Genomic DNA, 16,310 nt, shown 5'->3' on the forward strand with positions numbered 1-16,310 from the left:
ACCAAAATCATCTTTTTTTACTTTTTGAATTTGTCGATTTTATCTGTAACAACAATAATAGAGTCTTATAAAAGTTATCCAACAATCATCTCCAACATACAGGTATATTTAACAAATTGAATTTTCCTTGAGTATGACAAATAATGAATAAAGTTCTTATAATACTTTAATAGTTCACTAAGGATCAAATAATAAATGTAATAAATGTACGACATTACAACTGAAATAGTTTTGGAACGTCTTCATTCCCGCTTCTAAACTAACAAAACCTGCAATGACTTCAGAGCCCAAGTAAAGGGCTTACCAAAATAAACTCGGGCAACCTTGTCCATACAGTTTTTAACACCCCAACACTACGGCAGAGAACGAAAATCCAGGAAGAAAAGTTGTGCAAATTATGTAATAATGAGGCACTTTATGATTTACTGTAAGAGAAAATTAAAATAAAATAATTTAGTGGAAATATAATAACGAAAATCAAGTTGCAGTTAAAATCTCTATTCGAAAAAGTAAACATAGAAGATAAAAAGGAAAATATGTACATAATGGAAACGGAGTAAAGTTGATGAACGAAGTGAACGGAAAAATGTGTGTAGGCGATGTCAATAAAGTAAATTAAACAAAATTGAAGCGCGTGCTGCGCATTAAAGATGGAAGTAAGTAGGTCATCGTATACAAAACTTGAACCCAGTAAGCCATTTCTAAAAGTGGCCTCGCAGTTGCAAGACTATTTTAAATTCCTTAGACATTTGTGAAACGCTGAAAGTTCACGAAGATTGTAACCAAAAAGGGAAGCTACACAGGTAATATAATAGTCATTCCAAGACGTTCGACAGCCAACTACAGCCTAAATGGTTGCATTAATGGCTGGAAGCTGGGGGCCATTATGTAGCTGTTTTGGTGTTGGATACTTTGGAAAGAATACTGTAGGTCAGTAAGGAGATGAAATTAGATATTACTGCGTTTCAAAACTTGTGGAGGGGGATGGCGGCATCGGGGGAGGGAGTTAAAATAATAATGATAAAATAAACCAATCAATCAGTCAGATAATAATAGGCCTGCAAGAACTAGGAAATAGTTTATATGATATATTGATATATATGTTTCAAAAGCTAATAGAAGCGCCGTATAAATCACGTAAATGTAAAATTAGGTAAATTAGACATGTTTAATAGTATTGTTTTTAAATCTCTATTAATTTGTGGTATTTACATATGGGGTCTAGAATACTCGGAATGATAACAACTAGCTAATGATATAGAGAAGAACTGAAGGTGTGAGACTGGCAAATATCTAATCTACCAAGTTCGACTGTCTTATTTTGTTTTAATTTTCACTAACATTATTAATTTGCATTACTTATATGTGGTGTTTGAAATGCTCAGAATACTAAGAGCTTGAAGTGGATACAGGTAAAAATTGCAGTTGTGAACCCTAGCCTAACCTAACTCATGGGAAATTTAAAGGTGTTTGCTCATCTTAATTTGAAAAATAATTTCTACCAATATTACTGTTTATGGTACTTGTGTGAATGGGATTCAAAATACTCAGAATTTCATCTGTGAGACTGACAAGCATCTTACTGTTTACCATTGATGAAGTTCCAGGCCCCAGTCAACTGGCTATGCTATGCTCTGCTGGGCTATCATAGATACAGTATCAACACCGATAATTATCATTAATGCACATATAAATAACATAATTTGCTTTCTTCAATAAGTAGGTCTTGAGTGCTTTCCTAAAGGTTATCAAGGTATTACAGTTCTTTGTGTTATTTTAGTTGTGCACACCTATGTGATATAGCATTAGATTAGTAAATATTAATTATGTAAATTATAACACATGAATGCAGTGCTAGGATACGGTCCAGACGTTATGCTGTCATCTGTCCAGGTGACATTAATAAGTGCTGTTACAAAGACAAAGGGCTTCCTTGGACTTTATGAGAGAGCAGAGGATTCTGCCTTCGTCAGTTAATTGACAAAAGGTACAACAATATTCACAGGCCGTCAGCATTCATGATGATAACCCGAATGATCTTTAGAATTTGAGGTACCAAATTACTAAACATGGGTTATATTACATAGGTTAGGTAGGTCCGAATAGATGAATTTAGCGTCCTTTCGTTTCTTTGACCTCTGCATCTATCAAAACAAACATGGGGTATCATTCAACCGCCGCAACTTCATTAGCAAATAGATTTTAACAGCTTTTTTGTTATTGACTTCTGCCAAGAAAATCGCATATTATGTTGATGTATTACAATTTACAAAATTTATCATTTTCTATTGCTATATTGCATAGATGTGCACAACTAAAATTTTGCCCAATTCTTAACATTTCCAGGTAGCTCATTATTTAATCGTGGAGCAATCTTTTGAAATGCTCTAAAACCCTTTTCAAAGTTAACTCTGGGCTCAAAGAGCCTGTCCTGCTCAACATTGTGTCTCAGAGCCAAAGGGGTATCAAGATGTAAGTCCTGCAGTAAATTCCTTGTATATCTAGGTTTACCAAATCGCACTGGCTGATGAGTCAGGACACAAATTTTGTAAATCATGCGTGCTTTGATTGGCAGCCATTGTTATTCTTTCATGGGGAGGTAGGTTCTTTATGAGTCTGGCAGCTCTGTTCATAACTAGTTGTAACTTCTTCAATAGATAATTAGGAAGTCCATAATAAAACAAACTACAATAGTCCAATTTGCTTATGACATGATTGTGAACAAGCATTTTCATTGTATTTCCACCGAAATACCTCTCGAGAAATGAAATATTTTGTAGATGATATCCTATTGTTCCTACCACTTGATTGATTTGATCCTTGAAAGATAGATCACAGTCTGTGATCACACCTAAGTCTTTGACTGCTATTTCTACTGTCACTAAGGTTCCACTAATCTGAAGAGTAGAGATGTCTAACTTTATAAGATTATTACTCTTTCCAACAATTAGACTTTCTGTTTTATTTTTGTTTAACTTCAGTTGCTTGGAGTTCATCCATTTTCCCACATCTTTCATTATCATACCTATTTTAACTTCAGTATTCACTACTTCATCCATTGTCAAATAACACTGTGTATCATCGGCATATAGTTTAAAGTCAACTCTATGTTTACTAAGAATGCGCGAGAGTTCATTTGATTACACACAGAAGAGAGTAGGGCCCAGTACACAGTAAAATCTGTTTTCAAGATAACTCCTGAAATATTTAAGTGCATCACCTTCAATTTCAGTGTTCATACAGTCTTGAAGTAATACATTGTGCACTACAGTAGCAAATACAGCACTCAAGTAAAATCAGAACACTACTTGCCTTCATCCCTGTGTACAAACAGATTGTTTACAACAGAGCAAAGAGTTGTCTTTTTTTAATAAAGACATCTATTGGCCGACTGATTATCAGATAATACCTTCAGTAACTGAAGATGTTCCATTAACTGATCAAGAATTACTTTTTCTAGAAACTGACAGAAACATTAGATTGAATACTGGTCTAGAAGAACTTAAACACTGGGGATGTAGTTTACCCTTAACAATAGGTTTCACAATTGCCCCTTTTCACTCTCAGGAAAAATACTTATTGGTGTTTTTATTAACCATATCAGTTAAAGTCTTTAATAAATCACTAAAATTCTCACTTCTTTTGATATCACTCATCGGTAATGGGCCATTAGCACAGTATGTGAATTTCACTCATTGTGTGATAAGTTTTACTACATTCACAGGTACTTAATGGAAATGTGATAACTTAATTTCAGGAATTGTATACTCCACATCAGGCTTCTGACTCTGACATTAAAATTTCTAATAACATCTTCAATTTTTTTTTTTTTTTTTTTCCAATGAAATCAAGAAACATATTTGCTAATTCAACATAAGCAAATCCATCAGGTAACCTCATATCCTATAGTATTCCCTTTTTCTTTTCGTCACCAGACTGATTTCTATGTTCTTTGCTACTTGATATGCTCTCCTTGCCTCCTGATTTTTATGTCTACACCATAGTTTCTCTTTCCTATATTTTTCTTTCTTTGCCCTGAGTATTTTGACATTAAACCAAGGTGCATAATCCTTTACCACTATTTCCTTCTCAATTAAAGGGTACATGGTATTATACTCTTCTCTTGTGCTCTTAATGTATAACCTAACAGGTTACACATTGTCCAGATTCCACTAACCCATGGTCACATATTTTACTTTCTTCTTCAGAAATTCTCCATGTGACAGAATTCACTTATAGTTTTGGTTGAAAATTCCTCTTAAGTTGAAGTGTAATCCTTTTTTTAGATACAAGTTTATGCACAGGGGATATACAACATACTTCATCAAGACACATCTTCTGAACAAGATCATAACTACAGTCACTAAAGATAAGATTTAGTATGTGACTGCCTTCAGAAGTTACCTCATTCACTGCTGTTAATATTAAATGAGTACATCATCTCCATAAAAGCTGTGACTGAAGAATTTTTAACATCTTCAAACCATATATTAAAGTCTCCACATATAAACACATTACCACTTACCATATCAACAGACTCAAGATGCAAGTAAAACTCCTTAATAAACATATTAACTCTTGAATGCAGAGGCCAATGTACTACAATAAAAATATTTTCTTGCTAGCAATTTCACAGCAAACCTGTATTAACTCAAAAGTTTCCCATTTTACTGTCTTTTTCTTCATAATTTTATTGAATGATTGAGAGAAAAATTGCAACTCTATCATCTCTCTTGTTCTCTCTACCCACATATAAGAATGTATGAGTCACTGGTGTCATCTCATGAATCTTTGCTCTTTCTTAATAGATACCTAAAATTACTAGGATAATATGACTCATTATGGAGACCATACAGGGAAAAATGAAAGTGGACAACAAATATTATCTTGGTGTAACAACTTTAGAATATCTAAGCATTATGTATATGCCCCAGAGAAAGCAAATAGGATGATGGGGTTAGTGGCTCAAATTATTTACTTCCAAAGTCCAGCTGTTTTCAACAAGTTGTATAACACAGGTACATAATTTTTGGTATGGACTACAAACCTTGTTAAAGACTTAGATGGGAGAAAGAACAGTGACAAACCTCAAAACTTGCATCATATATAAGAAACAAAACATACAAATGCTCCACACACATCTCCAACAATTTCTCTCCACTTTCACTTCTTCCTGGAGTACCATATCTTCCAACTACATAATAAATTTCTTTATCAACTCGTGCTCTCAAGTCACCCAACACTGCCACCCAGCAATTGTGTGATGGGAGCGTCACTGAAAGACTGGCACCGCCCGGTAATCGAAGCCATGGACTTCCCACTGTCCGGGCAGACGTGCTTACAGATTACACTACTGTCTCCTCTAGTGACCACTGGCACAGCAATTCATTCCAACGCTTCCCACACAAACCGACAAATCATCCCACAATTCTTTCACGCCCTGATAGGTTTGTTATTGAAACGTGGGCCAATGCAGATGTTGCGGACGCCTGTAGTATAAGGATCTGTTCAGCAAGTTCAGCTTGCCTGTCTGTGTGTCTGCCATTGTTTGTCTGTCACGAAATTCCTCCGACAATGTGGGACCAATTGTTACCAAAATTGGAACTCTCTGCTAGCAGTGTAGGAGAGCATTTGGTTAAAAGGTGTTAGTAGTGTCAAATGACAGCAAACATATTCTTCTGTTTATTTCTTAGTATTTCATGTGACATATGGGTGTATCATGGTGTGTTTATACGTCTTTCGATGTTTAAACATTTTCAATTTTAATTCTAACTTTATATTCAATATTCAATACATTTCTTATTATTTGGAAAGGATTGCGGACATTTAAAAACTTTACTTTTTATTTTCAGGAGTAGGATTTAGCAATCCAGATTTCAGTAGGAGATTCGACCTTAAATTATATACATTCGCTATTGACACCGGAGAAAAAGTATCAGTGTGGCTCACGTGATGCAGATATCTCCTACAAGAGTATTCTCAAAAGGTATATAAAGAACCACAAAGGATAGGAAACTTTCCAATTTGTCCTTTGCGACGCAGCATTCACAAGGAAAGCAAATCTTGGACGTCACGTGATGAACCACACAGGAGAGAAACCTTTCCAGTGTGACCTTTGCACGTCAGCTTTCAAAACAAAAGCAGAGCTTCGATGTCACGTGATGACCCACACAGGAGAGAAACCTTTCCAGTGTGACCTTTGTGACTCAGCTTTCACAAGAAAGTCAAATCTTCGACATCACACGATGACCCACACAGGAGAGAAACCTTTCCAGTGTGACATTTGCACCGCAGCTTTCACAAGTAAGTCAAAACTTCGATGTCATGTGATGAACCACACAGGAGAGAAGCCTTTCAAGTGTGACCTTTGCGACGGAGCTTTCACAAGTAAGTCGAAACTTCGATGTCACGTGATGACCCACACAGGAGAGAAACCTGTCCACTGTGACCTTTGCGACGCAGCTTTCACAAGTAAGTCAACTCTTCAACGTCACGTAATGACCCACACAGGAGAGAAGCCTTTCCAGTGTGACCTTTGTGGAGCAGCTTTTACAACAAAATCAGGTGTTCGAAGTCACGTAAAGACCCATACAGGTGAAAATCCTTTCAAGTGTGGTCTTTGCGACGCAGATTTCACAAGTGACTCAAAACTTCGACGTCACGTGATGACCCACACAGGAGAGAAGCCTTTCAAATGTGATCTTTGCGGAGCAGCTTTCACAACAAAGTCAGGTGTGCAAAGTCACGTAATGACCCATACAGGAGAAAAACCTTTCAAGTGTGATCTTTGCGACGCAGCTTTCACAAATAATTCAAAACTTCGACGTCACGTGATGACCCACACAGGAGAGAAGCCTTTCCACTGTGACATTTGCAACGCAACTTTCTCACAAAAGTCAAGTCTTCGAAGTCACGTGATGAACCACACAGGAGAGAAGTCTTTCAAGTGTGACCTTTGCGACAAAGCTTTCTCAAAAAAGTCAGCTCTTCAACGTCACATGATGACCCACACAGGAGAGAAGCCTTTCCAGTGTAACATTTGCGATGCAGCTTTCACAAGTAAGTCAAACCTTCGATATCACGTGATGACCCACACAGGAGAGAAACCTTTTCAGTGTGATCTTTGCGACGCAGCTTTCACAAATAAGTCAAAACTTCGATGTCATGTGATGACCCACACAGGAGAGAAACCTTTCCAGTGTGATCTTTGCGACGCAGCTTTCATAAGTAAGTCAAAACTTCGATGTCACGTGACGACCCACACAGGAGAAAAACCTGTGTGACATTTGCGACACACCTTTTACAAAAACAATGTGTCTTAAACATTACGTGAATACTCAAGCTGGAGACAAGTCTTACAAATGTGACTTTTACGACGTAGCTTCCAGAGGAGAGCGACATCTCGACAAACACATGGAGACCATACAGAAGAATAAACTTTCCAGTGTGACCATTACGACGCAACTTCCAGAGAAATAAATTGTCGCGTTCATTATGTGGTGACCCACACAAGAGAGATCCCTTTCAAGTGTGACATTTACCTGACAACTGTCATGACAATATCTCACCTCGAAACTCACATAAGGACCCACACATGGGGTGAAACGTTTTCGGTGTGACCTTTGAATTGTAACTTCCTCAAACAAGAGTTATCTCACCTGGTATTTGAAGATTCACGTAAGATAAAAAGTCTTTCAAATTACTTTTGTGTTGCAGGTTACAGACAAATGATTAATATTAATGTCACACAGAAACCGTGTTACACTTCATGTATACGGAGGAAGTATATGCTTACTAAAAAGAGATGCATACTCCAAGTAGAAACAATACAAATGCTTTATAGAATAAATGAAATTGGCCTGTAAAATATAAGACGAAAATATTGATGAGAGTACGTGTGGTTTCGTTTCAGTTAACCCATTCAACTCCGATGACAAGATGTCTTGTCATTTGGTCAAATAAAACAAAAAATCATAAAACACCAAAATGTTTGATCAAATACCAGAAAAATATGACGTCAGTCCTCGCTTCGCTGCGAGCGAAGCGAGGATTGACGTCATATTTTTCTGGTGTTTGATCAAACATTTTGGTGTTTTATGATTTTTTGTTTTATTTGACCAAATGACAAGACATCTTGTCATCGGAGTTGAATGGGTTAATTACGTTTCATTGTACCGTCTTGGTGGTGCTGGGTTAGTGTGTTTCACAGTGGTGAGTAGATGTAAGTTTTTGTTTTGTTTTTGATGCACCGACGGGTTGATAAGTCAAATGTTTGAGGGAGTCAGGGTGGTTTAGCATGGCCGGGACCTCGTTGTTCAGCGAACCTCTGCCACCCTAACTCCCCTTTTTAGAATTGAAAGAGGTCAGTCGAGACGAAATCGATTACCATTCGCCTACTACATTGGTGACTCATTTTTAAGGAGGTATAGAACGAATAGGCTCACAAATCTCATTGCAAATGTTTGTCGCAACACCAGGTAGAAAATTTTCTGTAGAGTAGATAGTGAAAAACCAACCAAGATTTTGGTCCTCCCTTATCATAAAGGTTTTCTTAATATAAAGAAACTGAATGTTAGGATATTTTTTAAATACAACACTATCAAAAAGACCCGGAATAGCCCACCTAACAAGATTTCTTGTTATAACTGTTCTAAATTTTATTCAGTGCAAACTGGGAAACCTTAAAAACAAGGAGTTTCAACCATAGATATAATGTGAGATCTATCCAAGAAAATAATGCTGTGTGGTGAAACAAAGCATTAAACAATCACCACATCGACTGATCTAAGACAACATAGCAAGGTTCTTCAGGATTCTGCCTGAGAGAAACGTGATTAAACCATGCTTAATCTAATGCACACATAAAAAAGAAAATGAACATGACTTATGGACATTTCAAAAATGATAAATTGTTGAGTGATTGTTTTATTAAAACGTACCCGCCATACTGACTCAGTGTTATGTAGAAGGAAGGTAAGGTCATGCGCCCCTTATTCTTGTCAATATTGGTCCCCTTTTTGTTTTCTGCTGTCTGCGTTCTTTGAATTAATTTTGTTCACTTACAGCCTGTAAGTGAACAAAATTAATTTCGTGAATTGTGCTGTTCTCTAGATTTCTTTTTCATTGATGACTTTGTGTACTAAGATTTATTCCTTTTCATTTGTGAATTTTTGTACTTTGCCAGTTCCTTTCCTAGTGTTTAATCTTGTGACATCTCATAATATACTTATTCCTTTCCTAGTGTATGATCTTGTTATTTTTGTAACAATTTGTAACTCTTTGTAACAAGTTTTTTCTGTATTCCCCTGAAGATGTGAATTACACGAAACCGCTCGAGAAGTAGTTTTCTTCCGATTTCCTTAGTGGTTACCAGCAAAATTTGTGGATCACGTGTTGTTTTTAGTGATCTTTCTGTGATACACACACACACACACATATATATATGTATGTATGTATGACATGAGTGGAGTCTTTAGGGTATTCCTAACTAGTTTCGCAGGTATGCCTTTCCAAAGGAATGAGAAAGCATACCTGCGAAACTAGTCAGGAATAAACTCAAGACTAAGACCTGTGTTTCCTACTCCACTTACGTCAACCTGTCAGAATGTCTCATTATATATATATATATATATATATATATATATGCTTAAAAGTGGCAGTTTCCCGACAAGATTGACGAGATAAACACCATATGAGGACGGAGCCTTTATTTGTACGACGTTTCGCTTATTACAGCTTTTTCAAGTACAAGTTGAGATACAAATGCTTGAGATTAAATAAGGGGAACGGGGAGAGACAAGGGGGTGGGGGGATTGAACACTGGGAAAGGATGAGAATGGTGGCCCAAACGTCCATGGGCGAAATGTCCACAAAGGGGATTTAGATATGTAATATTTTGCTGGCCATGGGTATTAGGGGAATAATGTGAGGCGAGATGTTAAACATGCCCCTGTTTTGTTCAATAGTGTTCGTTCCTTGAATGATTGCTGCTTCTAAAAACTTCCTGCGGATTTTGTCTGGTTCCCGTATCAGCAGCTCTGCATTCTTCCAGTCCATAAGATGGTTTTCTTTGTTTCTACATGCATTGGTGGTGACATCATGCCTGACGTCGTAACGGTGTTCACGTATTCGTGTATTCAGGTCGCGTGACGTTTCTCCGATGTAAACTTTATCACATCCTGAACACGGAATACGATAAACACCGGCTTTGGTGCCCGGTGTCTGGTTGTTGTGTATTTCCGTCTTCGTGATTTCTTTTATCGTTCTGCTTGTCTGACACACTATTTCCAAGTTGGTGGTTCTTAAAAGACGTGTCAGGTTGGTGGCAACACGAGACGTCTTGTGCTGTCCTGCTGCCTACGGCTTTCCCGAATCTTAGCGGCCTGCTGTCTGCATTTATCTAAAAGAAATTCTGGAAATTTTAGTGTTAAAAAGGTCTCTTTAATAAACCTGCAAAATACTTAGAAGAAGAGTGTCCAATCCCCCCCCCTTCTCCTCCTCCTCTTCCTTCCCCCCCCCCTTTTCTCTCCCCGTTCCCTCCTTTCCCCTTATTTAATCTCAAGCATTTGTATCACAACTTGTACTTGAAAAAGCTGTAATAAGCGAAACGTCGTACAAATAAAGGCTCCGTCCTCATATGGTGTTTATCTCGTCAATATATATATATATATAATCTTGCACTGGAGAAAGCAGTCAGGCAGATTATCAACCATCCAGATGGAGCTAAGTTATCCAATGGTCAGATAACCCACCTCGCTTATGCCGATGATGTGGATGTGGTGGCCGAGACTGTGGAGGAAATTAACGAGATCTTTACAGTATTCCAGAGAACAGCAGAACTGATAGGCCTAAAATGCAATAAGCAGAAAACGGACATTATGAAACTAAGTAGAAATGGGATTTATACACCAGCAGAAGAGCAAGTTGGATCACTAAGGGTGAAGAAAGTGGATATGTTCAAGTACCTGGGATCCGTTGTCAGTGAGAGAAATGAATTGGACATGGAAATGAACGAACGAATAGCTGTAGAAAACAGATGTTACCATGCCCTGGCATCTGTAATGAAGAGTCGGACCATCAGCAGAACTAAGTTAAGAGCATATAACATTGTAATAAAATCAACAGTCCTGTACTATGATGTGAGACATGGACACTGACAAAAGAAAGGGAGAAGAGATTAGAAATTTTTAAAAACAATATCCTGAGAAGAATCCTCGGCCCAGTATATGATGAAGAAGGGAACTGCAGACGAAGACATAACAGGGAAATTAGAAATCAGACTCGGCAACCGTACATTCAGGATGAAATACGGGGAAGAAGAGCAATGTGGGCTGGACACTGCGTACAAATGGAGGCAGACAGACTACCAAAGAAGGTGATGGAAGGAAGAGTGGAGGGCAGACGACCATTAGGGAGACCCAGGTACAGATGGATGGATGGAGTAAAGAAGGACGTGGAGAGGGTGGCACCAAGAGAGGACTGGAAGGAATTGACAGAGGATAGAACCATCTGGAGAGGCATAGTGAAAGCGGTGAAGGGCCGTCCGGCCTGACAACCAACAGAGAGAGTAATTAATCATATATATATATATATATATATATATATATATATATATATATATTGTATATGTATATATATATATATATATATATATATATCAGATATGTGTGTGTGTGTGTGTATTTATTGGAAATTATGCCATTTATTTGCAATTTTAAACTAAGCCGCATATAACATGTTGCATAACATTAAACCATTTTCATTTGTTGCGGGGGGGAATGCATTATTTACCAAATAATCATATTCAGCACTATTGCTATTCTGTGATGGGGAATTTTTTTTTTTTTTTTTTTTTTCTACATTCTGGGAAAAGTGTGTAGTGGCCATGATTGGTTCCACCTTCAATAATATTGTCATCGTTAGGCATGTAAAAGAGCCCACAAGACATGAAAACTTAATCTATTGATCACTAGCCGCGAAAGCATGATAGCTGATGTAGAAGTCGGTGAAACTGTTGCAAATAGCGATCACAACTTAGATTCAAAATATTCAAATTTTTTAGAATAGATACTTGTGTTTCTAAAATACCCGGTTTCAGTAAGGCCCAGCTCAAAGGACTACGTCAGGAGCTTCAGCTTACAGATTGGGAGGCAAAATTAAGCGAAAGACCTGTAGATCAGATGTGGGAAATGTTTCAAAATACGCTCACTAAGATGATTCATACTTTCATTCCTTTTAAGGACAGATGTCCCCCAAATCAGGTTCGCCCAAAATGGCTCGACAAAGAAACTGAAAACAAAGTATTGCTAAAGAGAAATAGGCTTATAAGAAATATAAGTGCTCTGGTGCATCTAATGTATTAATACAAAGATATTTAGAAAGGACAATAAAAAAAACGAAAACGACAATACGAAATTAATATCCCTAACTCATAAGAGAATCCCAAAGAATTCTATAGGTACATCAGAGATAAAAAGGTTGTTAGGAATCCCATTGGTCCACTATTATCTGCTGACGGTCAACTTGAATATTCAAATGAAGGAATGTGTAATATTGTAAACGATTATTTTAGCTCGGTATTTGTAAACGAAACACCTCAAAGTGAACTCCAAACTGAAACCTGTGAAAAGTCTAGGGTAAACTTGCTACGGTGAATATAACAAAAGAAAAAATTAAAAGGTGTATAGAGTAATTCAAAGTTAATAAATCACCAGGGCCTGACGATTGGCATCCAAGAATCTTAAAGGAAATGAAAAATGATACCGTCTTTGACCACTTCTATTCATAGTATATATAAATGATATAGACCATGGACTAGAATCTATTGTTTCCAAATTTGCTGATGATACAAAACTGTGCGGAATGGCAAATGTTCTGAAAAGTGGCTAATGAAATTTAACAAGTAAAAGCAAGGTAATGCACATAGGTAAAAATAACAGTAAGTACGATTACAAGTTATTTGGAAATTCGTTAACAAAAGTTGATAGTGAAAATGATCTCGGCGTAATTATCAGTAACGATCTCAAATCATCCAAGCAGTGTATTTCAGCCTATGAGAAAGTAAATAAGATTCTAGGACTGATTGCGTGGATCTTTTGACTTCAAAAGTCCATCATTCATCGTTAGTTCGTCCACATTTGGAATATGCTGTTTCCGTATGGTCACCGAATCTCATTAAATACATTGACAGGTTGGAAAAAGTACAAAGGCGAGCCACAAAAATGATTCCATATAAATCGACTAAAACATATGAATCTGTTTTCCCTAAAAAAGCGTAGACTCAGAGGTGCCTTGATACAGGTCTTTAAAATTCTAAAGGGAATTGACAACATCAAAAGTGACAAAATTTTCACACTGAATGAGAATCAGACCAGAAACAATGGTCTCAAACAGTCAGGAAATAGATTTAAATTGGAAGTGGGTAGAAACAACTTCGCCAACCGTGTAGTTAATGAATGGAACAAAGTTCCTGCAGAGGCAGTGCAATGTAGTTCAGTTCGAAGCTTTAAGAATCATTTAGATAAAAACCTAAGCAAGATGCTGTAATGATTATAATTTATCTTATATTATTTGTTTATTTGTTTTGTAATCATTTGTCTGTTTATCATTATTTGCTTTATTCTCATTTATTATTAGTTATATGTCAATTTATTATTATTTGCTATTTACCTGTTTGTTTATTATTTAACTATACCTATGCATTTATTTACGTATTTTATTCATTATTTATATTACTATAGTTTTTATCTATTTGTTTGTTATGATTATTTTGCATCCGACCTAGATATGGACCAAAAGGTCTCCTGTCGGCATGCTCCGCCTTTGTAATCATCTATGGAAGAGTCCGTTGTAAGTATCTGTTTGCGGTGATACTAAACGATGTACAATGGACTGAAACTCTCCGGTCTGGGCTCAAGATCTTTGTTATCTTATAGATATTTCTTGCACATTTTCACACACACAAAAAAAAAAAAAGAGAGAGACGGTGACTACTCTCCTGCTACTTTCTGCCAGTGACATAGAAAGTTTGACCCCATTGATTGCAACAAAGACAATATTGCAAGGTTTCTTTCCAGAGAGATCTGTGGAAAGGCCCAAGGACTGATGCTAGCTACTCTGGGGCTGCATGTTGTCTTCAGTAAAACTTGGGCAGCAATTATGAGCTGGGATGTAGGACATGTTAGGAATGGTGGTTGTAGGTTGTTTGTGGATATCTTATTTGTTAGGTCATTTGTAATGTATAACTTTTGTGGACGTTTCTTGTGGAGGATGACTTTAGGCATCAGGATTTTGGTCTACCATGTGTTGATACTGTCTTTAAAAAATTCTTTTATGCAAACAATATGTAAATATCAGGCGTTCATAATTTGCAAAGTGGAGGATTTTTTAACAACCGAGACAAAGTCGTCCTTTAACATATTGTTTTAACATGAATTTTTCAAAATGTATGAATGAATACTGTGAATAATGTGCCTTGCTTTCTACATAGATTTCCACGGGGAGGGATTTACACGGTGTTGAACATGCATGGGTAGTCTGCCTAGTGTAGGCCTTATGGTCTCTTGTCTTCTTTATTCTTATGTTCTTATATGCGTCTCACCACATTCCACACCAGCCCGCGATCCCGTGCCCCTTGAGTATCACTCAAACGAACCAAGACGAAACAAGTTTCCCTGCATCGCCGGCGCATCGGGTACTGCACGCTGGAGGAGTTACGGGACGACTTCCTCAAGCGGCAGTGCAAACCCTGTGGCCTCCACACAAGTGGTCCATTGGTCCACTATTTGCTGTCTTGTCCCGCCACTGCGGAACAGAGGCACTGCATAGCTGATCTGGACACTTAAGGGAGCAGGGAAGCAAGGGCGGCCCGCCTTCCTCGTCCGGAAGGCAAAACAGAATGGAACTGCGCTGATGGATGACGGGTGGGACTTGGTGGAGATAAAGGAGGACATTTCGGCCTATATGTACTCAGAGTGTTTGCCAGGAAAGGGAATGCGACCAACTGCCCCAAATCGCTCGCTAATTCGCCTGGTGGCAATAGCCCTCTTTTATACGCTACTATCTTTTCATTTTCTTACAGACATTCTTCCCCTCCCACAAAAACCGATCCCGCGCAAGCGGGTGGTCTTTCTTAGGAATTCAGAATGCGACAACTGCGGGATGAACACCTCAGAGCCTCTCCTTCACTACCTACTAGAGTGCGCTCACACCATCGCCCTGAGAAGAGGTAGACAATTCAACCCCATGGCCCCCGAAGCTTGGAAGACTGGAGCCGACATAGTTTACAACATCACCGAAAACATAGAACGGCTCGCCCACATCCTGGTCGGATACCCTCCGCCCAAATAACTACAAAAACGCCGGATTAGCTGAACGCAGAGCGGCTCAACACTTACGGGCCTCCGAATGGAGAAAGGACCGTGTGTAGATAAACATTATCTACCGTACTTGAAAAAGCTGTAACAATCGAAACGTCGTACCAATAAAGGTTTCGATCTCACACGGTATTGATTCTCAAGATGATCTACACAACCCCTACCTGTCCTAAACCCACAATGTTCCTCGCCAATTACTCCCTCTCTTCCTCTCCTAATCCTCTCAATCAAGTCCCTCCCATAAGCCTTCCCAACTACAATCAACAAGCTGATACCTCTGAAACTACTACACTCACACTTGTCCCCCTTTCCCTTGTAAAGCGGAACGATACAGGCACTCCTCCAGTTCTCCGGCACTCTACCCTCTCTTAAACATACATTAAATAGCCTCACCAGCCACTCCATCATAACTGCACCTTCTTTCTTCAGACATTCTGCATACCATCCATCCAACCCAGGTGCCTTACCTGCTCTCATCATCTTAACAGCTGCTTTCACTTCATCCTTCCCTATTTCCCCTTTATTTTCCTATGACATCACTCTCATTTTCTTACGGCTTCCCACTACAACTACCTTTCCCTCCCTATCTTCCTTCACATGTAGCAGCTCCCTAAGATACTCTTCCCACCTTCCTCTCACTCCCTTCTCTTCCATTATCATCTCTCCATCTGCACCTTTTACCTTTTCTTCTCTATTTGATTTGCCTTCTCTTTCAATTTCCTTCCAAAACATCCTTTTATTAATTTCAAAATTTTCTGTCATACTCTTACCCCATTTCACATCTGCTCTCCTCTTTGTCTCCTTTATCTTATGCTTGACCTCCCTTCTCTTTACTTTGTACCTCTTATACGATTCCCTCGTCCTAATTTGTAGCCAATCTATGAAAGCCTGTTTCTTCTCTTCTACACCCTTCTTTGCTTCCTCATCCCACCACTC

At 38.1% G+C, this 16,310-nt stretch overlaps 1 protein-coding gene and 1 pseudogene across 1 annotated transcript; one reads left to right on the forward strand and one right to left on the reverse strand.

Moving 5' to 3' along the window:
- LOC143030274 (uncharacterized) overlaps positions 1–4,570 on the reverse strand; it is a 30,739-nt pseudogene extending 26,169 nt beyond the window's left edge.
- On the forward strand, positions 620–7,914 carry LOC143030599 (uncharacterized). The gene is made up of 2 exons (XM_076193762.1): positions 620–803; positions 5,853–7,914. Exon 2 carries the CDS (start codon positions 6,078–6,080, stop codon positions 7,281–7,283), a length of 1,206 nt encoding a protein of 401 aa, XP_076049877.1. The 5' UTR covers positions 620–803; positions 5,853–6,077; the 3' UTR covers positions 7,284–7,914.
- The last annotated feature ends 8,396 nt before the right edge of the window (positions 7,915–16,310 follow it).

Source organism: Oratosquilla oratoria, chromosome 12, assembly GCF_046742065.1.
Source record: "Oratosquilla oratoria isolate Oo_2021 chromosome 12, ASM4674206v1, whole genome shotgun sequence".
Classification (NCBI taxonomy): domain Eukaryota; kingdom Metazoa; phylum Arthropoda; class Malacostraca; order Stomatopoda; family Squillidae; genus Oratosquilla; species Oratosquilla oratoria.

Excerpts from the sequence above, each read along its gene's own strand:
- LOC143030599 (XM_076193762.1), top strand. The coding sequence starts at position 6,078 with ATGAACCACACAGGAGAGAAACCTTTCCAGTGTGACCTTTGCACGTCA.